General features: G+C 36.1%; 1 protein-coding gene across 1 annotated transcript in view; it reads left to right on the forward strand.

The window, feature by feature from the left end:
• LOC136042108 (glycine receptor subunit alpha-4-like) overlaps positions 1 to 25,822 on the forward strand; it is a 151,411-nt gene that overhangs the window by 96,493 nt on the left and 29,096 nt on the right. Inside the window, exons 6-7 of the mRNA XM_065727004.1 lie at positions 14,906 to 15,040; positions 25,562 to 25,791. Of these exons, the coding sequence (XP_065583076.1) occupies positions 14,906 to 15,040; positions 25,562 to 25,791 (365 nt within the window). The remainder of the gene's footprint in view (positions 1 to 14,905; positions 15,041 to 25,561; positions 25,792 to 25,822) is intronic.

The raw sequence follows: 25,822 nt of genomic DNA on the forward strand, positions 1-25,822 counted from the left end.
GCAGGCATATCAGGGAGCGTACCAAATTAAATTAGAAATAGTTGCTTCTCCGATTCGACCATTTGGGGGGGGGAGTGGAAGGAAGGTTAATTTGGGAATATTTAAAAAGTGAGGTATATTTAACTAACGAACAGATTATCGGTTCTTAATGAAATTCGATATTTAGAAGGATCTTGTGTCTCGGAGCTCTTATTTTAAATCCCGAGCAGATCCGGCAATATTGGGGGGAGTTGCAGGGGGAAACCAGAAATCTTGGAAAACGCTTAGAGTGGACAGACCGGGATGAAAAGTGTTGGGGAGAACAAGCGCAAGTCCTAGATATGTGATTGAAACAACCGGACCGTATCTGTTCTGTTTGTGGGATTTTTCTACTGTTTTAGCGATTTCGGTGCTTCTGGACGTGCTAAAACGATAAAATTGGTAGGCGTGTCTGGGACCTGCACAAATTGACTTAATAACTGTCGTTTCCCCGATTTGACCATCTGGTGAGGGGGCTGGAGGAAGGGGAAATCGGGTTAGAAATGAGGTATATTTTCTAACCGATGGGTGTTTGGATCTGAATGAAACTTGATATATAGAACGATGTCATGTCTCAGATGCTCCGTTTTTGATTCGGATCGCATCCGGGGACATTGGAGGAAGGGGAAAGCGGGTTAGAAATGAGGTATGTTTTCTAAATAATGGGTGTTCGGATCTGAATGAAACTTGATGTATAGAACGATGTCATATCTCTGATACTCCGTTTTCGATTCAGATCGCATCCGGGGACATTGGGCGCTGGAAGCGGGAAACGGAAGTCTTGGAAACCGGAAATCTCGGAAAACACTTAGAGTGGAGATTTCAGGATGAAACTTGATGGGAAGAATAAGCACAAGTTCTAGATACATTATTGACATAACCAGACCAGCTCCGATCTCTTTGGGGGATTTGGGAAGATTTCTAGTGCTTTGGCGAGTACAAGAATGAGCACAAGTCCTAGATACGTGATTGACGTAACCAGACCGAATCCGATCTCTTTGGGGGAGTTGGAGGTATTTCTAGGGCTTTGGCGAGTTCGGTTCTTCTTGACGTGCAAGGATGATGGAATCGATAAATCTAGTACCTAGTCTAATTTTAGGTTCCGACCTTGTTACAAGTGCTATATGAGGTCTTGACTCATCCAACCTCGTCACATATCATTTTTATATATCCTACTATATATCATTTTTATCCTATATTTTCTATAAATATAGCTTTGGCTATTCTGGAACTGCTTTAACATACGGCAGCGTTTTGTTTGGATTCGTTTCTCCTAAGTGGTTAAACCTAAACTAAACACAAGATATAAAGAAAAGCTTAAAAAGAAAAGAATTTAACGCATACAAGAGTAGCGACCGAATCACCAAAAGGTCTTTGAACTTTGTCGAAAATGCATTATAACTCGAACATTTTCCTTTTGTAACTTTGGTTAATCCCGAATTGCCTAAAACTTAAGCAAGTAAAATAAATATATATTATAGCGTCACTGTAAATTCATAAGTACATTCTGACTTTTTTTTTCTTTGATGCTAAGACAATTAAAACACATAGCCCGAAATGTTATAATTTTTTTAATTGTAACAGTTGTTTAGAATCGATCAGTAATAACCATCCAACTTCTATATTCGTCTTTTTGAAAGTTATGCTTCTATAGAATAAAGCCAAAACCTACAGTTCTTTTCTGATTAAGCAAGAAAATCTGTTTATATTCTGTGAGAAGACAACCAAATAATAAATTGTTTCTTAGACTGCATCATTGCTCCCAAAATTGATAAAATGCTATTTTCTCTTTGAAGACAAAATTGAATCACAACTCACGACTGAAAACTTCGTTTTCGAGTAAGCAGAAAAAAAAAATCCATTCTCACTGTCTATTGAGCTCTAATTTGATTCCCTTTAAACAATTTTGATTACCAGAAAACATTTTGATAATTGGCTGCTATTTTGAAAATCTCCTCAGGTCTTGAAATAGAAAACGTTTTACTATTTGCTGAGCTTAAACTTCAAATTAATAGAAAAGGAGTTTTTCAAATCAATTAGAAAGGTCTGCTTCTCCAAGAGACATAAAAGGGAAGAATAAACTTAAATCGGCAAAAAAAATATGAAAGGATCATTAAGGGAAGATATGCCTATCACCTAGCTAGAATATAATGGAATTTTTTTTTACTCTTACCATAGAAGCCATCAAAGGTGCAAGATATCTCGCTTTTATTTTATAAACTGGAAAGATAGCCATTTTAATTCGAGTAATATATTGTTTTTTTTTTTCCTGAAGCCGTAAGGATATATTTTACTAGGGTATATTTAATATATCTCAAAAGCATATGCCCTAACTGCTTTGTGTAAATAATAAAAAGGGGTAATTTACAAAAATCGTTATGTAAATGAGTTTTCAGAAAATTTGAAGTCTCCTTTTCTCTTACAAAAAAAAACAGAAAAGGGAAAGAGAAGTTTTGCATGAAAAGCTAAATGCATGGAAACGTCATGCTTAACGTTATGCTGAACGTTATGAATAATGTTATTGTGCTGTTACTAGCTTGAAAAAAACAGCAAATCTAGGAAAGATAAGCATTAAACTGTATCTAGCTGAATATAAGCAGAAATTGCGCTTTTTATCTTTGACAGCAAACGAGACCTCGAGGAAGATTCAATTTTTTTTTCTTTTTTATTATTATTATTGGGATGAGACGGCTGTCAGTAACGTTGGCATCAATGGAAATGAGTTCTCGGCAAGGTAATTATGTTTCGTGAAATGATACTCTCCTACTCAATTCTGAAGCATGAAAACTCTCTACTTAAGCCATTAATCTATTGTTGCTATCTGCACAAGAATATAGGAATTAGTAGCAATGACTGAATAAATTAATGTCTTGTCTTCAACAAGAGCCAGTATGATGCAAAAGTGTATAATACACTTAATTCTGAAAAAGCCTATATTAAGTTAAAACAAGTCTTTAATTATCTTTTCAGATCAAAATTGGCAAACTGAGGCTTAAACCTTCTTATTCATCGTGAACCATGTTGAAGTGAGACCAATACCATTCTATTAGATTGTGCATATTATTGGCCGCTCATTTAACGTCAATCAGCCCACATACCTAATTAAAGAGTGATATGGCTTCACTGTATTATTTATTTTTCGTTTATTTTGACCAGGCAACTTTGTATGGAAAGGGTTGTCATATAAATTTGGATCGGCTCGTATAATTTTAAACTGAAGGTTTTGGTGCTCTGTACAAGAGTCAAAAGTACTTTAACGGCAATCAACTACATTGCACACCTTTTTAGAAATTTACTTCCCCATCAATCCCAAAGACATTCTGTCAAACTTTTAGGCAGGCATTTTGTTTAGAATAGCTGAAAAGTGCAATAACTATAACTCAGGAGAAGACATAGCCTCCGAAACCTCTGGAGAAAATAGTGTAAATGATGCAATTTGCCCCTTGTCACGCATATACAAATTTCATAAATTGGGAAAGGTGGTATAATTGATCGTGGATGTCCAGTAAGATTAAGGATAGTAAGGTCAAACTTTCACAGAATCTCGGGGTACGAGATCTGGAATGTTGAACTCGTAGATCAAAATTACACTGTGTGCATCCAGATTATCAAAAGGGCATTTCTGGGATATTTCAGGAACAGCTAAGGGCTTTACATTTAAAAATATCAGAGCATATCTGTTGCAATTTGGAAAAAAGGCAAAAAATGGAGAAGGGTTGTCAAAAGGGCACATTTGCAATATCTCATGAATGGTTATGAGCATGAAAATTCAACTTTCAGGGACGTTGGGTGAGATATTGAGGTGAAATTTAGATTGTGGTGTCAAAAGGCCATGCCTGCTGTCAAAAGGCCATGCCTGCAATATCTCGTGAAAGGCTAAGGCTATTAAGCTGGAACTTAAAAGAAAATTAAGGAGGTCGTTGAAATAAATCAAAAGACACTTTGTGCATCTAGGTTGTTAACAGGAACAGTATCACAGACATGGCCTTCAATACTAAGTATAAGCTTTTCGGGGAGCCAGATGGGGATGTCGTACTAAATCAGCAGAGACTATGTGTATCAAGGCTATCAAAAAGGAGTATCTGAAATATATAGGATGCCAAGGGTATTAAGTTAAAAGCTTTCAGAGAATTTTGAGGGAAATACTGAATAAAATTAATAGTAGTTATGCACATCCAAGTTGTCAAAATAGCACTATATGTAGTATGTCAGGGACAGCAAAGGATATTAAATTGAACAGTTCAGAGAGTATTGAAGGAATTTTTTCAACTAAATCCTAAAACTTGAATGCATCCAGTTTGTGAAAATGATATATGGTCCAATGCTTAGGAAGTAACTAAGAGAAATGAGTCACAAATGTCAGGGGAAAAATCAGGGAGCTTGTCAGGGACAATTTTAGTGGTGAACTAAGTCAAAAAACCGTATTTTTACCCTGGTCTCCCAAATGGTGTGTCCTCAATATCTTAGGAACTCTTAAGGGTATCAAGTTGAAACTTTTTGGGATATTGAGGGGGATGTAAAACTTAATCATAGACACTGTGTGTTTCCAGTTTCTAAAATAGTTTATATGCAACATCTCAGGGACAGCTAAGGACCCAGCTTAAAATAATAAAGTATATATGCAATGTCTCAGGTATGGTTAAGGGCATGATAGTACAGGCAAACTAGAGTTTGATCCCAAAAAAGTGCAAAAGAAATAATTGTATACCGTGTTGCAGAGAAAAAAACCTGAAAAACAGGCCAAAAGTTGCACATTGTAGATCGACGCAAAACTAGGCTTTTGTGTATTGTGTCAGTTTTTTCACTTTTCGAACAAACAATTTAAGTTCCGTTAATTGTTCGTTTTTCTTGAACTGAATTATTATTCCAATGTAAAAAGACAAGATGAGTGTCATGGAGTCAAATTTGGTGTTCGGTATATAAAAAAAGTTTCGTAATCATTGATTTAAGATTTTTACGCTTCTCGTCGTTGTGACCCCCTTCTGTTTACCATACAATCTTTGCTGGCTAAATTGTCGGTTTTGAGGTCTAATAATTAGTTTGACTAAATCTGATTGTGGCTGGCTCCATCACTTGATGGGTCGGCCTAAAAAAAGTGATTGCAAGATGCTTATTAATACATGAATGATACTAGAAAAGGGAAATCATCTATGAAACAAGTTTTCAGCAGCCGACATATCCCTCTTAAGATAAATTAGTATCAACACACTTACTAGTCTTCACACCTGGTAAAATTATCGAATCAATTTCGTCAACATTTGAAAGACATACTCAAACTCCGACTAGTATTCACAACTTATTCTTTTGATTCAGAAATCTGAGCTTCGACGTTCTCCTCATCGTTATAGCTTTCGATTCTTGGAGATTTTAGAACATGCTGTCCCTTAGGACATCTTAAGTGCTGAAGTGCAAGCTAAGTTGTTTTTAAAGCAGCTACATGTCGTTAAGCAGCATTCCAGTTGACAGGAGTACTTCACGATTTTCAGAAGCAGACGAGGGACTGGTGGGATGTCAGTAGTCAATGGAAACAAGAAATTATATTTATTTTCCAACCCCATTCCCCGGCTTCAAGTTTAGAATCAGGATCTCCACTCCATAACTGAAATTGATAGAAAAACCTGTAACTGTGGAATTTAGCCGCATCAGGAGTTGTTGGTAACTGTTCTGGGTGGACTAATGTGCTAACAGTAGTAACTTTCTTTTTACACACTTTCCTACGGAGCTCATTCAGATTTCTCCCTTTTGATTAGCCATGTATCATAAGAAGAGCGTTCTCTCCAGCAGCCCTTGCTTCCTACTTTGAAGCTGACTTCGGCATGAAAACTGCAGCTGATTTGCGAAAATTGGCATCTACCATTAGCTCCTTCAGAGCAAGGCCTTTTCCCATATTGAGGATCCATGAAGTAGAGTCACAGTCTAAGATGCCATGAGCAAAAAAATCAGATGGCATGTCTCTTGGCCCAGCTTCTCTTTTCATTTATGAATATCCCATATTTGGGGAGCTTTGTTCGACTTTGGATCAGGTGCAAAGAATAGTTTCTTGCTTGATAGGTCACCATGATAGCACAATAGAACCAAAAGGTCAGTATCATCACCAATGACAATAGCATCGTAATGCCGGGAAGAATCAACAGCAGCTTGCACAATTGCGACATTTGTATCACCTGGTGCCTGGACTACGACGAAGCCCTTTGGTCAGAGATAAACAGCCAACGCGCAGGTAAACCTGGATAATTTTTCTTGCAGGAAAAGAACTCATCCTTTTTTTACCTTCAGCTGCATATCTGCTGTGAAAAAGATCTCACGGCCGATGATGAGACTTCTCTTCGACTCGGCTGTGTCCTTTATGGTGGCTACGCCATTGTAGCCGTCGAACACAATAGCGGCAGATGGATACTTTTGGGTCACGTAAGTAGAATAATGATCAAGGATTTCAGAGTATATTTTATTTTTGGGCCATGGAAATCTGCACAGAAGAGCTCCACTGTCGATGACATATCAAATGCCTTGGGAAGGAGAATAGAGCGCTCCTCAAGATTTGAAGCCTGCGCTATAGACTTGGCCAACTCTGGCTTGTTCGGATACCGGAGCATACAAGAACTGTCAAAAAGTGATGCCAAATGAAAATGCTCAGATTCTGTGAGATCGAACCTCATTGCTAGCGACATGAACCTCTAAAAAAGGAGAGTAGGGTCTAGTCTTTTGCAATCGCTACCTGGATTTTGCTTTGCATTAATGTGAACTTCCTTTTGTTTACGTCAAAACACAAAATCAACGACCAGCTTTCCAGACATTGAGTCAATGATTTTTAGGCCTAAGTCCCTGGCAGGATTAACGCTGGCAGATCCGTAAGCTTTCAGACCGTTGGCGATATTTCTTAAATGAAGATCCCCATTAAATGGTGATCCTTTTTCTAGGAAATCGATGACGATCTGGGTTTCTTTACAGTGTCTTAGCTGCCTCGTCTCGGACATTTCCTTATATTGTTCACTAGTTCTGTAAAAAACGTGTGACATACCCTCCTTGCTTGCTTACTTATACTTAGATCTTCCTACGCCTGGGTATTGGTTGGTTCAGAACACCCCAGAAATTTTCATTCCAACGGTTCTAGACATCTACCTAATTGGTAAGCAGTTGACTAATTTTATTCTCTATGAAGGGGCAAGGGTTTGTCTCTGCACCGGAAAGCTTCTTAGTAAGCACATCACCCCAACTGGCTGCTCTTTCTGCCTCAGCTGCTATGATCTCAACATATGCTCTCTTGTCATTCCTGGCAGACGTTTTCACTCGCTTATGGACAAATTTATACTTCTTTTTAAAACTATAGCAGTATTGCCTATCGCTAGAACGACTAGATAAATGACTATGTGAATATTTATCAACAAGAGCTTCCAGATTTGTTCTTTCCTGAATCAGTTGCCAAGTTTCTTCACTAATCCACTCTTCCTTCTTTCGTTTTCATATCTAAGAACTTCCACTACAGCATCTCTTAGGCACTCCGATAGTGATTTCCAAAGGCAATCTGAAATTACTTCGTCAGAGCCATCGAGGTTTAAAGCGGCAAGCTATTTTCTAGCGCAAGATTATGTTTTTGACGAATAGTCTTATAACAGAACTTTTGGATATCAAATTTTTTTAACTGTAACTGACACCACCTTTCTTCACCACCTTCAACTTAATTTTGCATATGGTATAACTAGCTGGTGGCCAGAGAAGCAATCGGATCCACGGTAAGCTCTGACATCTTCAAGGGACCTTCTTCTTCGCTTGCTGATGAGAATATGGTTGAACTGGTTTCTAGCGGTACAATCGGGTGATTTTTACGTGCATTTGTGGAAAGTCTTATAGGGGTACCATGTACCTCCTACAATCATGTCATTAGTGACGACACAATAATCAAACAGTCACATGTCATTCTCACTGATTTCACCAAGTCCATTAAAACCAATCACCTTTGGCACATAATCCCGGCAGCAGCCCACTTTCGCATTAAAATCGCCACACACAAGCAATATACCGTGGCTATGAACTTTATTTGTGACATCACTTAGCGACTGATAGAAAGGTGTTTATCAGAGTCTTTTGAATCATTTGCTGGAGCCTACACTGGTATAAACGTCATTTTTGCCTGAGTAGTTGCAAAACGCGCTCAAGGGATATGATCATTGATTGGGTCCCAAGCAAGAACGCTTTTTTTCCCTTTTAAAGCACATGATAATTCTTGAAGTAAAGGGTCCCAACTTTTCGTGTCTCAGAAAGTGCAGCCAGATCTTTCCGATACTTATCAGGAATTCTCATCACATTATTGATCTGACCCATCTGAGTATCAGAGTTTTTTCCAAAATTTCAAAATCCAATTCGGAAAGTATCTTTTGTTGTCAAAAATTATGTCCAGGGGCGTTCAGTGTTTAGTATCTGAAGATTAGTCAGACTTCCGAGGCCATTCGTCGCTGATTTGATAATAGTTATTGTTTTTAAGGTGACAGGTTATTAGCCTGTTGACCAACCCTCACCAGTTTCTGGACTTGGAACCCTCAGTTGTGGTCTGAGAGAGCCAATAGGGCAACCCTGTTAACCTCCCGACCACACACCAGGTAGTTTACCCTCCATCAGAATATTTAGTGCAGAGCAAACTGGTCGAGACAGAACCCATAAAGACCTTTGAACCTATGTCATACCACTTCCATTGGTAAGGCCACCAGCCATTTTTGGACAACCTATAAGCTCCTGCTCAATGACAAGATCTGTGGAGAGCCCAGCCCCGAATCGACCAGAACGTTTGATCACATTTATCCCATTTTGGAAGGCTTAATAAACGGTAGGATGGGTTTCTTAGAGCTTGACCTTTCGCTGAACGTAAAGTTGGCAGGATTAGGTGTAATTGTTGTGCCCATATGCCGCCAGATAAGGTAGCATGTCAAAGTTGGATTTTAAGTGCAGGTCCAATGACCCAGAACGTTCGGCTCTTAAGAAATTTCACAGTACGGAAACCATATCGTAGTATTGGAACCAGAGTTTTAAGGTTGTGTAACGGAGAAGTTCCAGTCTCTTCCTATCGATGAATGTCACTTTTTTTCCAAGCAAAAGGGCTTCCTTCTCTATCTGCAACGGCCGCTTCTTTGTTCATAAGCTTCGTGTGCACGTTTCTGAATTCCAATCTTTCTTGTCATTGTTTTGACAAGAAATATTGAATATTTCATTGTCTTGTCCAATATTTCTGAATTCCAATATATCTTGCCTTTTATAGTCAAAGTTAATGTTTTGGTGATATAGTCAAGGAAACTTATTTTAACTACTTGGATAAGGCTATATATATATATATATATATACATATATATGTGTGTTGTTCTTTTATTTCATTTGCAGTTGTTGTTCCAAATGTGTTTAATATCTTCTCTGGTTCCGCATAGCTTTCTTTGTGGAAATGTCACCTCAATTCTAAAGCGGGGAAAACTCCCTTTTCATTGTTCATCTTATCGCCCTATAGCCACTACGTGTAACTTGAGTAAAATCCTTGAATATATTTTAATTCCTCATTTAAATGAAAATATAAATTTCGGATCGAATCAATTCGGGTTTCAAGCTGGTATTGGTTGTCAACATGCACACCGTTTTCTTTCTTCCGCCCTTAAGAATAGCATGGCTGAGGGGTCGCCACTTTATATGTGTACTTTGGACCTTTCTAAAGCTTTTGACAATGTAGTTCACAGTCAAGCTTTTTTCTCCCTTTTTAATAATGGTGTAAATCTTTCAGTAATTTTTCTTCTTCGTTTTTGGTATGAGAATTCTTTCCTCCGAATTAATAAATCTGGATCTCCGTTTGTCCGTTTATGTCGATGTGTCTAGCAGGGAGGGGTTTTATCACCTAGTATATTCAAAATGTGCATTTCTGGTATTTTAGATGAAATTAGATCAAATTATTTTATTGGACTCTCAGATGTTTCTTATCTTGCTTATGCAGATGACCTTTTACTTTTGTGTAAAAATAAGCAAGGTCTCTCGTTTATGGTCTCAAAAGTTTCACGTCTATTTTCTAATATTGGTCTCTCTCTTAATGTTGAGAAAAGTGAATTTCTAGTTTTTAATGGTCCGACTTCCTCTAATGCTCCCTTAGCTTGTCGCGGTTTTTCAATACACTTTGTTTCCACCTTTCGGTGGTTGGGTATTACTATTGCGAATTCAATTTCTTGCCTACGGCAGTGCACTGTTCGTGATGTTCAAAAGAAAATTCAAACGGGCTATTCTAAGATAGTTGCTAATCGAAGGAAGTATAATAGACGTGCACTCGGTAGACTATATGCTACATTTTGTGATCATTCTGTCCTTTATCTTTCTGGTCTTTATCCCCTTCTAAAGAAAAAAAATGTTAATCAGATTCGGATTTTTTATTTCAGATATTGTAAATTTTTACTTTAACTCCCCCCTTGGTATAGCAATAGGAAGATAATTCGTAAGTTTGAAAGTTGGCCCTCATGTATGGAAGGTTGTCGGAATCAGCTTTTTATCGTTTATCGCCTCATCATCCTTTGGTCCGTCTGTTCGGTTAATCTCATTGTAGCGTAATGTTTTTTCTATTTGTAGTGTATTTTACTTGTAGTGTATTTCATTTTTTTTTCTTTTTGTTACTCCACAAGTGCCATAACTTGTTGTGATGTGGGTTAAAAATAAAAATATATATATATATATATATATATATATATATATATATATATATATATATATATATATATATATATATATATATATATATATATATATATATATATATCCAAACTTAATACGAGTTTGGACAGCCTAACATTCGGGGTCATCTGTTAGCACAAGATGCTTTTCAAAGCGCGATTATCTTCTCAATAGATGTCTCTGTGAAGAGAAAAAAAGTAAAATAGTTCTTCGATATAAATTTCCAAGAATTTTACTACGTGCGGTCGGACACATTAGCTTATCATTTCAGACTGTAGATCTTCGGTTGAAATGATGACACAAACAAAAATGATCTCTTGCCTGTAAATATCAAGTCAATGGGAAAGGAGAACATTCACAGTGAAACTTTTTTAGCTCGTTAGGCAGCGGATACATCAAATGACTTTTTTGTATCTACAGATGGCAGGATATCAAGCACGGGCATTAACATGATTTAATAAATGATTACTCAGGGTAACTTTCAATTGTGACTTTTTAGCTTACGGCTTTATTTGACAAATCACTTGGACAAGGACGAAACGTTGATATAGTTTTTTGCATATGAAGGTGATGAAAGTGGTGCTTCCTTCTGTGTGTTAACTGGTCTTCTAAGCGAGCCAACCATAACTTATCAGCCCACTTTCGATAGACGAATCGACTAACTAGTGGACAAAGAGTGCTAACAGACACATGTCAAATGAAAATAAAAAGTGCATATTGACGAATATGAAACGGTTTTTCTAGTAAAAACTACATTAGGTTAGTTTTATTTTTGGGCTCAGCTCATCATATTCTGTCAAAACAATTGGCTTCTGATAGTATGGTAAAAAAGAGGTTACACCGATAAAAAGGGTAAATTCATATATTGATAATTATGAAACTTTTTCTGGTACATTTTACGTCAAATTTGTTTTCATTTTTGAAAACAAAGATGTGTAATGAAGAGCTCAGCTCTTCATTACACATCGAGACGGTACTTCATATACAGTTAAACGAACACTTACCGACAGTTAATCTTGTTTTTTTAGAAAAATTGAAAAAATTGACAGAAAAAGCAAAAAAAAAAAGTTTTGCATCAACCTAGAATGTGCAACTTTGGATATGTTGTTGAGCTTTTTGTCTCTACAAAATTGAATAAGATCATTTCTGTTGCAATTTGTTTTAGGTTGACCCACACTTTCGGCTAGTTTGCCTGTATTAAGGGCTGTAAAATTTAGTTGTAAAAATTTACCCCTAGTTTATGTGTAGCGTTTGTTATTGAGAAGTATACAGACATTTTTTTTTATGTGGGATTCTCAGTTTTGATGGGGAATTTTCACGGGGAGATTTTTCACAGGGAGGGAAGTTTCCAGGGATGAAATTTTCAGGAAAAAAGTATTTACACTTGAGAATTTGCCAGGATTCCTGTACCAAGTTCTTTTTATTTGACTTACTGTCTTTTTGCCGACTCAATTTTTGCGCAACTCTTAATGGGGAATTTTTTTGCAGGGGAAGGGAAAGCTCATAATTAGGAGGAGTAAGATTTTCGGGCATTATTCGAAAACAGTCATAAATTAAACCAAAAACGTTCTTCAACTGAACGTAATGAGCGACATTAAAACTTCAAACGAATAAAAATTATTCCGTATATGAGAGGGGATACCCCCATCTAGAAGTCTTGCTCATTAAGCTAAAGTTTCTTTACGCTCTTTATGCCAATTCTTTAAGAGTTGCAGCTGAAACACAAATTAATTTAAATAAGATGCTGTTTTAGAGTACTAAAAAACTTCAGCGTTACGAGCAAGGTATATAGGAGAGGTCAGCCCCCTCATGTACAGAGTAGTTTCTGTTTGTTTTGAATTTTAATTTTGTTCCTTACTTTCCTGTTAAAAAATACTTGCTTTTTTATTTATTTAATTACAAGAATACATTGATAAAAACAATCCTGTTCAAAGATGTATCGTTTTCAAAGGAGCACAAATGACTTTAAAGTGTTAGCGGGTTTTAAAGGGGAGGGGGTCAGAGGACGTATAGCTTTCAATCCAAAGAGTAGACATTTCCATTGAGATATTTCCATTGAAATATGGATATCCTTCTGTGTTGTTATTGCTGCTATGAGAATTAAAATACTCTGCTCATCAAAATACATATTTTTATTGATTTGGTCAGTTGACTTTCCTACATCTTATTAGATTTTCAAGACGCTTGAACGTTTTTTTCGTGTTTGTTTTTGTTGTTGTTTTTCTTTAGTTTGTAAACCCCTCTTTTCACTTTTGAAATAGGCGAAACTTGGAGCTTTTGAAATAATAATTGGGTTTTTCTCACCTCAAATGAAATTATAATTGGTTTTTTTCTGATCTCAAATTGAAAAATCCTTCCTTTTGCAAACGATTAACCGTTAGCAAAAACTTAAACCCCCAGAAAAAATTTCCGTTTTTGCTCTACTTTAAATTTATGGTTGAAAACACGCCAACTTTTGAATAAAATCCCAGCTGCAACACGGTATAAAGTTATTCAGTTTGGTTTCTGGATAGCACAATTTTTTAGTAAAATATTAAACTACATATAGCTGAGAAAAATGGTCTCTTTTCTAATAAGAAAATATCAACAAATTTATACAATGTAACAAAACGTCCTCTAAAACACTTTCTAAAACGCCCTCTGTAACAAACATGCCTCTAAACATCAATAAACAGGTTAAAAACTGGATAGTATCAACATTCCCTTCTTTATATTATATAGCATATACTTAAAAAATATGGCGATAAAAACTTGCTATTAAAAGAATGCTTTTACTATTCCTACAAAAAAAAATAAAATAAACAAACATAATTTTTTCCATCATAATCCTTTAAAAATGTCCGTGCAGAAAAAAGAATCCTAGTGATAAACGAAGAACCGTTCATGATATGCTGACAAGAATTCTTTTTATCCTTAAACGAAGGTACCGAATGAAAAAAAAGTGGACACTGACTATAATAAAAGGCGAGGAATCTGATAAATAAATTTCTTCCGCTCTCTTTCCTTATTACACAAAGGATATATTTGGCGTCTGAGAGATTGACATTGTTTTCTTTTATAAAGCCTTAACAGTGAGTGGAATCCAGGTTTCTGTATTGAATTTATTCATGTTTTATCTGTTGATACAATTAAAAAGAATTCTGGAATTGAAAGAATTTTGTTTCACTCTTTTTTTTTCGCTTTTATTTTTCTGAAATAAGTAGAAAAAAGAAAAGATTTACTAGGTCTAAGAATGGAAGTTGTATTTCAATGAGCTAGATACGGTAAAATCTTTTGACCTAAAAACTTTTAGCTCTTTTTTTAAGTAAACCATCTCTCAAGAGACTTCTAAGCCTTTATGATTTCTGAAAGGCAGTTTTGTCTATCTACACAGGAATATAAAATAGTATTAGCTTACAAAATCATAGCACCGATTAAAGCCGATGAAACCAAACTCTTTTTCTCTTGTCCCACGCCTTTGTGTCTTTAATGTAAACTTTTCGTCAATTAATTAACATAAAATACTTAGAACTTATCAGATTATAACTAGTTTATGCAAATGCTTAGGCTATGAATTTTATGCTAAATCAGAGCCCAATATTACTACTATTACTATAGCTCCGTGCATAGATCGCAGAACCGCCTTAACTTAGCAGCCAGCCAAATATTCCCAAATTTCTGCAAACTTCTGGCAAAAATCGGATCAGGCTTGCATCAAAGAATCACATCCAACATTGTTACCAATAATATTCCAAATCTTAGCCCCAGTCATCCAAATTTTGATCTTGAGGGGCCAAGCCTTTGGTGAAGAATTGGGATAAATAAGACCTGTTTCATCAAAGCTAGCTAGTTTCATCTGTGCTAGGCTGCACAATTTCTGGAGAGGAATCATTCGATTCCAAATCTTAATTTCTAGTACCCTTTCTTAATTACCATTTAAAATATTCCTCCAGGGATGCCTTGAACCCATAGTCCCTGTGGTATTGGTCGTACAATACGGAAGTTGCCTATTATTCAAAACTAGATTATTTTAATGAAGTTATATAGACGCCCAACTAGGCCTACGTAGTTTTAAGCGATTTTTTGTTTTAATATTATGCTTTTCCTGATTTCGTTCCTGTAGTCTATTTTCTGCTCAGATGTGACGAAAGTGTCACTTAGGCATAGCATAAATAACTAGAATCTCAATTTAAAGAAAAACTGCACTTACTAATTACTATTTTAGTGTCTCATACCACTGATGATCTGGTATTCGAGTGGGATCCAATTGTACCCTTGGTAGTTGATGACAAGATCGAGCTACCTCAATTAGACCTTGTTGATAATATTACTGGAGATTGCACTCATGTCTATGCAACAGGTATGCATATTTTGTCCAAACCTGTATGAAGTTGTCATTCTCTAACGTAGGGGCTCACCCATAAGTCCGAAGCATTTGACAGTGAAAAGGTTTCATTTTGTAATATAACAATAAAGTTGCAGAAACTAAAAATTTATTCTTGAATAGTTACGTTTTTATAATTTCATAACTGTCAAGAATTAAATTTTCCTATTAGATAGCCTAAATTTATACTTTTCTTTTTTTATTGGTATTGGCAACTCATTCATATTCTAAAAAAAGTGATGTCAAGACTAGAAACCATATCTGAATAGATACCATAGTTCATTTTTTGGAGTCCTTCTCACTTTTGGAATCCAATATCAAGTCTTTTTTTGAAAATTAAGTATTAAATTATTTTCTAGGGATGAAAACTGAGCATCCGTTTAAACGACTCATGTGAGCGGTAACCGAAACATTTAAGATTTGTCATTTTTGAACTAATATATGCATAAAAAACCTCAGTTTTGTTCTGATCCAAAGTCTATAGGGTCTATTAAAATCAAAAGAGCCCGTAAATATTGATTAACTGTTAATTTTAAGAGAAGATCCAATCTAGATGAAAATTGCGTCATCATCAAATCTTAGACCTTCTAAGTGAAATTTAAGCACCTAACTATAAATAATAGCAATTTCTGAAATTTCCTATCACCGGCGTGTCAGCTACTTTAGAAAGTCAATGATTTGTTAGTAGTGGCTGATAAAAATTCAATGAGTAACAATACCGACAGCCTTGACCAAAAAAATGGAATAAAATGAGATAAAAAGGTGGGAAAAAGAAAACAAAAGGAAAATAAAGCAGAAGAAGAGAGAGAAAGAGAGAAAAAATCTACTTAAAAAACAAGACAATAAGCCATCCGATTTAAATTATTTACTTAATTTCTTCCCAGAAGGTGGTTCTTCAGTCTACCCTTAAACTGGCTAACATTTTCAGAAAACGTTATTCTTGTTGGTAAAGAATTCCCTACTACTGGTACAGCAAACCCGGGACTAAAACTTTCCTCTGAGAGCTGCGACACTCATATACCAAATCATTCATATTTCTAGTCTCATAACTGCGGTATGAAAAATTCCTTGTAAACATTTGACAAAAAATTTCAAGGGACAAACCATAAATACTCTGAAATACGAAAATAGCAAGGTGGCAATCATGAAGTTGGCTAAAATTAAGAGTCATGAGTTTCCTACAACAATTAACTGTATCTTTTTCACCATGGACATAATTTCCTAATAGTCTAATAACTTTATTTGGTAAAACATGAACGCATTTAAAATTTGTATAAAATCCACCAGTCCGTAACACTCGACCATAAGAAATATAAGGCATGAAAATAGAATGATAAAGATTTAAAAAGGCAGAACGAGGTAACTGATTTCCCAAACGCCGAATCAGACCAAGCAACTCTAGATACCAGAGCTACTACCTGATCACTATGTGCCTTCCAACTCAGATTTTGATCAAGCTGGAAACCAAGGTATCTCACCACAGCTATTTGTTTCAATGGCCTCTTACAAAGAAATATTTTTCCACGTAAATTAACTGGACTTCCTTTCCGACTAAACAATATAAAATGAGTTTTTAAACATTCACTGACAAACGGGTAATACTTGTAAATAATAAAAGACGAATTAAAGCTTGATTATTTTTCTCCAAAAGAGAATCAGCATTTCTCGCAGCAACTGGCAATACCGTATCATCAGCATAGGAAGTATTAACGGCAACCGGAACATAAAACCGCATAGTATCTACATACACAAGATATAACAAAGGACCCAAAACAGAACCTTGAGGAACACCAAAATCTATAAAAAAAAATTTATTAGTTATAACATCATCAAAACATACACGTATCAACCTCCTTATCAAATAAGTTTCAAAACACTTTCAAATACTACCTTTGACTGGAAGTGACCTTAGCCTATCAATTAAAATTTCAAAACTAACCATGTCAAATGCTTTTTTAAAATCTATAAAAACCTATAAAAACATTTCACCATTTTCCATTGATGTATTCAGAAATCAAGAAAATACTGCATAGCATGAACAGTAAGGTGGCCTTTTCTGAATCCAGACTGACAATCACTTAAAAAACCATGTTTTGTAAAATGTGCATAAAGCCTTTTATACATAACTTTTTCGTACAACTTCGAGAAAACCGACAGAAAATTATAATTAAAATTGCTATATCATTTTAAAAATTGTCATAACAGCAATGTTCTATATAATTTCAGTTTTCTATTGAAATAATATAAAAAATTGACGGAAACTCTATACGGAATATTTTTTTCCCCAATTTAATGATGGGGTCGGCAATGTTCACTTTTGTATAAGGTAAAAAGAGTCGTAAGTCCATGCTGGGCAATGTAGATAATAGATTGTAAAACGAAAGGAAATATATCAAAGTTTTGACTTGCCTAAATATGCAAAAGTTTCCAAGAAGATGCAATTTACGGACAGTGAGGTAGGACAACTCATTTGAAAAATTTTGAAATATGACGACGGTAAAGGTGTATCTTATTCGTGAAAAAAGATACATACAATATGTCAACCCAATATTCAATGGCAGAAATTTTAAGCTATCATGTGAGCAGAAAAAATTCTGGATATGGACTTGCCAGTGGTGGTAATTGCCATTTGTTGACAAAAGCAACTTCTGACTTTCAAGCATTGAAATTGAGGCTAATTTTCGCATTCTTAAAATACAAAAACATTTCTATTGCGCTAAATAGTACAACTTAAATTCAGAATTCTGGCCGCTCAGCAGATGAGAGACAAATAAAGACCAGCAATGATAAAAGATAAAATAGCAGCAAAACCTGTTTCTCTAATTTGAAGGAAGAAAGGGGAAAATAGTACCTTAACAAGGGCCTTTAAAAGCGTCAAAAAAATATCAGGAGTGTGCGGGTGGCAACAAGCAGTTTGGGAAATTTAAGGGCAATCAGCCTTAGGCATAGAATGAATTATGAGGAAAACTTTAAATCACGAGTACATAATGTTGAAAGGTTGTGTATACAAAAGGGAACAACACTTCACAATTTTGGTATGAAATGGTAGAGCTCTGCAAATCAGAGATTCAAAGTTTTACATACATGTTGACCTGCAGGCACGTGGCTTTTGATGACATTGTCAATTAATGTGTTTGCGATGGTGGGCTAAGTGTGGTAAGAGCCAAAGCAAGGTTGGAATCTGAATTGAAACGGTGGAATATAACATTTCATATTAATATTGTAAATTTAGCAAAAATGCTTGCAAAATGTATTGGTAATTGATATGTGACTAAACAACTAGCATCTACAGGTGAAGTAGTTTGAATTTGGAACTGGGGTAAGAACGTAAATTACGAAGGAATAAATAGGGCTTCATTTCCTTGGATAGTAATTATCTGCATGAGAAGAGAAATTTGACTTACTAGTAGCTCGCTGCCATAGAAATTTGAAGAGCACTTACCCTATCAATGCTGGAAGGCTTCTTACATTTGAGGCGTAGGATTTCTTGTACTACATAATCATCCAAGGCTACCGACTTGTCAGGTGGACAACTAGATGGAAGATTGTTGAGCTTTTCTTTGAATTCAGACTAGCCGGCAGCATCAGGCAGAAAAATTCTAAAAATTCTTATTTAGTAAAATAAGAAATTGAGTTGGAATCTGGAAAATTTTTGGTAAATGGGTAGCAATGATAGGGCCCTTAGAGTGACTTATCGAGAACAAACTTAGGGATTGAGAATCTTGCTTAGCTGTATTTTCAACTAATTTGCTAAAATAGGAAGATAGTTGTTTTACAATCTACGACCTGATAGAAGAGCTAAAGTGGTATCACTTCTAGTTGGCTAAACAAAAACTGGACATTTTGAAATCTACATGAAACCATTCAGTTGCAGGTAGAGTTCATTTACTTATAGACTCCAGTTGCTCAGGCTCTTTCCTCAATTGTTGGGGTTTTAGATGGCAAGAAGTTTACAAAAGTAGGAATACAAGATATTATTTCAAAATATCTTTTGGACACATGAAACTAACCTATGCAAATGACTAGTTTTAAATCATAAGATCGACCAGGGAATCAAAACAGAAAGATGAGAATGTTATACCCTGGTAGAATATGAAGTTGGTTAACAAATAAAATATATCCGAAGCACTTTTAAACCCCAAGTACCTTCTCTTTTTTTTGCAAAAATAATATTAATGCCGTATGTTAAGAATAAAAAACACCGGAACTAATTTTTAGACTTAGCTAATTTTAAAAATCGATCACGAGCAAACAGAGCATCGATCGATCACGTTGTAAACGTATCTTCTGCCATTTGCGAAGCACTAATTTGAGTTTCAACTTTGTTCTTTGATTCCATAAGTGAATTTATTTTTAATTCATTATGAGGTTGGAATGGACAGCATTTTGGAAAGTGTTGCTTATAAAGTTTATTGCCCGTTTATAAATGTGATTTTGGTAAGAGTCGCAAAACTGTTGGTAAAAGGTTTATTGTCAAAGGTTTTAGTTACTGCGATACAACCCATTAGCTGAGTAGTGTCTGAAGACCATTGCAAGTTTTCTGAAGGTTCCTTACATTATTTTTAAGCTTTTTGAGGTTTCATATTCAGCGCAATAGCACTGCCTAAGTAAAGAGTGATGTGATTTATTTATTTTTGTTTCGTTTTTTTTTATACCAGGCCACTTTGTTTAGAACGAGTTGTCGTAGGAACTTCTAAAAAGGCTGGAGCCCTTTTTCATAGGGAAAAATCGCAGGAATATAATTTGCAGGTTTTTATCCAAATTGGGTCTTTGGCACTTTTTTCGCTGTTTTTTTTTGGGATATACAATTTTTCCTTGGTTAGAGACACCTAAAATACTTTGTTAAAAACATAAAGATTTTATCCTCATGGGTTTAAGATTTTGGTGATGGGAGGAGGGGGTAAATTTATTATAAAAGCGAATATTTGTTCACCGCTTTTTTCAACATGTATACGAGACTCATATTCTCCTTGCAAATTAGATAATGAAAGCAATTATCATAACCGTATCTGTCGGATGTGCTATAATGTTGCATACATTAGCCTATTGGTTTTCCAAAGCACTGAAAGATAATCAGTCTTTGCCATTGGTGTTCCTTTTCAAACGTTAAAAACGTTTTTAAACTTTTTTCAAAATTCCTTAAAATTTTAAGAGCTTCAGAAAGTCTTTTTCTCTGACCTCTATATGATGCCACGCAGTATCAGTACTGCAAGGATTCGATACTGCATAATTCGTAACAGTGATTTTTTTCTATACTCCCCCGCAGTCTTTAGTTTGCTAGGATAAGCCTTTACACGAAATAAATTAAAAATGACTGTCAAATAATATTACTGGCTATCACCTTTAGAATATTGAAGTCAAAATTATCGTTTTGGGTTCTCTTTCTAAAAAACATTTTTCACCAGCAAAATATTTGTTTATTTGCAAACTTTCGCTAGATGTAGTACTAGTTAATGGGAAAGTCCCGAATATCCACCCTTGATTTATTTTTTATTTGATCTTTAAATTAAACGATAGAATTTCTTATGCACATTAGAAATAAAACAAAATGTTAAAGAGATAAAATACTAAATATACTTTTCTATTAGTTTCAGTTATGTACGTGAAATAGTTCCAAACTAAATATCAAATGCATCTCATCGAGTTTATATGGAACAATCATCGAATTACATATAGAGAAACTAACTATAAAGTTTCTCGTTTCTAACTAGAAAATGTAACAAATGTAGCTTGCTTGATGGATTTGTAACTGCATTCTGTTTCAAATTTCTCATGAATACTCAAGTAGGTGAAGACTATGTGATGGACATGGGTTCGTTGAACAAGAAGTGACTAGATCGTTATTTTACGATTCTTTAAGTGGTGGTTCATGAGTCTATGGGGGGTTATTATTCATTCGTTGACATATGCTCTATGAGCCTTTTTGAACAAAAAGAACTTATTTACGGGGATTTACACACACAAATAATATATGTGTGTACTATGTGGGAAAGTTGCTAGCAAGGTGTTTTCTCTGTTTTTGGCGTTCCTTGGTTGTGCAACGGTTGATGATGACACGTCTAACTCACTGCGATACATGAATTGAATAGTGTCTTAAGATCATTGCAAGTTTTCTGAAGGGTCCTTACATTAGTTTTACGCTTTCTGACATTTTGTAATGAAGGGTAACCTAGGTTGACGCTTACTAGAAGAACTAGAAGAACTATTACTTACTTAGAAGTCACAGCACTGTCAAGTTCACTAAGGTCACCACAGCTAAGCACGATCATTTTCCACCCGAGCTTATTAAAACGTTTATTTCAATATCCCTTCCATTTGGATCCAATATCTTATTAAATAAAAAAGTTTTTTTAACTGAAAGTAAGGAGCAACATTAAAACTTAAAATGAACAGAAATTACTTCGTATATGAAAGGGGTAGCTTTCTCATCAACGCCTCGCTCTTTACGCTAAAGTTTGACTCTTTCTCTCAACTCTTCTTTTTAAAACAGTAAAAAACAAATACTAAAATTAGCATTAAAATGCGATTCTTTTGATGTAATTATTGGTACCAAAATTCCATTTTTTAGAGTTTTGGTTACTATTGAGCCGGGTCCCTCCTTACTACATTTTGTTACCACGAACTGTTTGATAGATCTATGGCTATGGCTTCTTTTCTCTTTATTTGGGTATGAGTCACTTGTCATTTGCCACCAAAAGGATAGGTAAAAAGGACAGGCTTCGGTAATCTGTCATCTCTCATCCCTATAATGTGGCTTTAAATTTTTTGCCACTCATTTATTATGAGTGTCTGATTTATGACTGTCTGATTTAGATTCGGTAAAGCGTTAAAATAATGGTCACACATTCCTTCAGAAAACATTTAACTATTTCTATTCGGCCTTTCGGAATGCCTAATCAAACGATCCTTATGTTTCAGGAGTCGTTTTTAAAGAATTGGGATAAAATTCAAATTTTAGCGTAAAGAGCAAGGTGTTTAGGAGGGAACAACCCCCCTTGTATGCGTAATAATTTTTGTTTATTTTTTCTGGAAAAATGCAATTAATTCAATTTGGTTATAGATAATTATATTATATGCTCCTTCCTGAAGCCTCTGGTGTTTCTAGATTGGGATTAAAGGATCATAGCTAAGGCTACAATTCTCACGGCTGTGGTGGGATTGTAGCTAAAGAGGCTTGACCCTCCGTCCCTAGACAGCAGTAGAAACCCGTCAGCGTACCTCAAGGTGGTGAAGGGGTGTAAACACCATTTAGCAAAACGCCGGGTGAGACTGTGGCAAACGCACTCCGGGTGACCCACAAGATTGGGGTCCTTGCGGTGAAATATATCCCCATGAAAATTTATGAATATCAGACCTCGTAAGAATTTGAATATGGCTACGTTGTCCCTTGTATGCGTCGCGGCCCCCGTATTGGCGTGGGTGTCGAGAAGTAAGCTAGCCAATCATATTACGGCGTTCCCGAAACGTGACGCGAATTTGAGTATAGCGCCGAAGTTGAAAAATAAGCGAGCCATAACTATAGATAAACCCTGCACCACTACTAGGCAAACTAAATTAAAACTGAATATCGGCTGCTGGAATGTGCGATCCGCCAAAGACGAAACGACTCAAGTCTTCCTCGCGCACGAAATGGAAAGATACAAAAGTGATATACTTTGCCTATCCGAAACAAGAATATGTGGCTCTAGCACAAAAGTCATTACTGCAACTAAAACAATCCAAAAATTCTTTTTCTTCTATTCAGAAGTTAAGAATAACTCGGGACTCCTCGGTGTAGAATTCCTACTAAGCCAAAGAGCCAGAAATGCTCTACTAGAATGGGAACCAATTTCCCCCCGCCTATCCAAGGGAAGCCCAGTTAGTGTATCTCTACTGTCAGCCTATGTCTCTGCGCATGATACCCTAGACGAGACGAAAAACAACTTTTACACGAAACTACAGACCGTGACTTCAGCTATAGCTGCACCACACTACCTAATTGTAGCTGGAGACTTCAATGCTAGAGTGGAACCTAAATACCACGCCACTAGCAAAGTGCTTGGTAATTTTGGATTAGGGTAATTTTGGATTAGGGTAATTTTGCAAAAATGTTGAAAGACTAGTCAATTATGTCCTGACGAATCAACTGACTTTTTCCAATACTCTTTTCCGGCATAAGCAAAGCCAACTATTGGCTTGGTATACCCATGATGGCGTTACCAAAGCCCAATTGACTACGTACTCATCCGCCAGTGATGAATAAGCTCTGTTCAAGATTCACATTCTCATAAGGAAGCAGATACTGGATCAAAATCCGGGTCAGATTATAAACTGATCATGACAAAAATTCTCCTTCATCTTGCAACACGCAGAAAAAATAAAACAAAACCTCGTATAGATAGCAGTTAACTCAAAGATGAAACTGTCAAACACGCCCTCAGCTTAGAACTGACTAACCGCTTTGATGCACTAGATTGTGATTTGTTAAGCCTTGAGGACAAATGGGGATCATTCAAAACAACTATGTCAGTGACAGCTGGGAAGTTTCTAGGAAACACAAAAGCGAAACGACAACACTGGATCTCTGCCAAAACTCTTTCCTTAGTTGAGCAAAGAAGGAAACTGATCGGCCCTGTGGAAGTAATCAAAGACCTTCGTAAGCAAATAAAACAATCATTGCGACTTGATCGTCAACAAATGTTGGAAGAAGCAGCCTTCTCACTGGAAAAAGCAGCCCGAGCTCCTTCGCCCGGAAGCTTTATCAGATTCTCAAAGAAACTACAGGGGAAAAGGTAGCTGTGTCAGAAGCTGTCAAAAGACAACCAAGGAAAGATCATTTCCTCCCGGAACGATGGAATAGAGTAGATGGAAACAACCTTTCTAATCATTGCTAAATCCCTCTCATTCGTCCCCCTCTGACGATCTTCCCTCATCTGTCGAGAAAAAGCCCTATGATGTTGAGTTGGGTGCTCCTACAAGAGCCGAAATCCTCCAAACAATAAGAACATTAAAGAACCATAAATCCCACAAGAAATACCCCGAAGTAACAGCTGAAAAGACAAATGACATCCTTCAAGACGCATGGAAAAAGGATTCCTTCCAAAGGACTGGAGAACATCACTTATACTACCCTTTTATAAGAAAGGAGACAAGACTGAATGTAGAAATTACCGAGGAATAAGTCTTATAGATATCGCGGTAAAAATATTCGGGTTAATTCTCTTGAATCGTTTCAAAAGTGCCCGGGAGAAAAATACCTGCGAAACTTAAGCTGGTTTCAGACCAGGCCAAGGTTGGATTGACAATATTTTCGGCACCCGACTTATTATCCATCTGTTCAAAAGGTATAATTTACCTCTAGCTTTAATATTCCTCGACTACACCGCGGCCTTCGACTCCGTTACTCGTCACAAACTCTGGAAAATCCTAGAAATCGATGGCATGCCTGTAAGGCTTATTGAACTAATTCAGGCATATTTCTCAGAGTCAACAAACCGGATAAGAATTTATGGCGAGGAGACTGAAGAATTCTTAGTCGAAAGTGGGGTAAAGCAGGGCTGTGTTCTCTTTCCAATCCTGTTTAATTACTGTATAGACTGGGTGCTAGAAAATGTCTAAATGCAACATAATGGTGCCCAAATTGGAAAGAATCTGTCCTTGACCGACTTGGATTATGCTGAAGATGCCGGACTCCTCTCTGGCCCTGAACATACTCGAAACATTCTAGATGATATTATTGAATGGTCAAGTCTGATTGGACTTAAAGTAAGCTCAAAGAAAACTACATTTATGGTCATGAATCATCCGACCCAAATCTTTGAGCGTGAACTTGACTCAGTTAGAAAGGTCGAGGGCTTTACCTAACTAGGCTCCAATTTTGTACTGATGGTTCTTCAGACTTGGACATCCAGCAAGGAATACATAAGGCACAGTTTTTCTTCACATCCCTTCGAAAGCCCCTTTGAAACCGCCGAGAAATTTCCATTCTGACTAAAAGTCGAATCTATACGGCCATGGTCCAAACCATCCTACTCTATGGATGTGAAACTTGTTCCTTTAAATCTAACTCCTAAATCTATACTTGGTCGTATATCTAACTCCGATATTTGCTCCAGATATAATTAACACTATACAATTAACAGAATCCTTGAAACCTTTCCGTGTCTGGTGTTTGAGCTTTATGAACAGCCATTTTTTCATAATGATTATACTTGCACTCAACCCAACTCATCAGTCAATTTAAATTTTTCACTTTGTGGTTACAAAATAGACAGATTGTTTGTTAGAGTCCGACTATAGATTATCTATTTTTTGCTCTTTTTTAAAGAACAAAATGTTAGAATTAATTTTAATGCGAACATCGTTTGACCATGCGTGGCCTACTCTAAGGACTATACATTCTTGTCCAAAGTTCGACAATGTACGACCTACCCTCCGGAATATACATTCTTGTCCAAATATTAAATTTGACGAATTCTAAGTAGGCCTACTCGTTTTAGTGAATTTTTTTTATTCCAGGAAACTTCACTTGTCTCGAAATAATATTCACCTTTAAACGAAGACTAGGATATTATTTATTCCATACATACGTTCCAACATGTTTAATTGTTATCATGTCATGGATATCATTTTGGATAAGACCTGAGGCTGTTCCGGCTCGAGTAACTCTAGGTGTTACATCTCTGCTTACTCTATCAACTCAACATGCCAATTCACAGAAATCACTGCCACCCGTGTCCTATATTAAGGTATTCTTCTTTTTATTCTTCTTCTGTTTTT

Source organism: Artemia franciscana, unplaced genomic scaffold (assembly GCF_032884065.1).
Source record: "Artemia franciscana unplaced genomic scaffold, ASM3288406v1 PGA_scaffold_67, whole genome shotgun sequence".
Lineage (NCBI taxonomy): Eukaryota > Metazoa > Arthropoda > Branchiopoda > Anostraca > Artemiidae > Artemia > Artemia franciscana.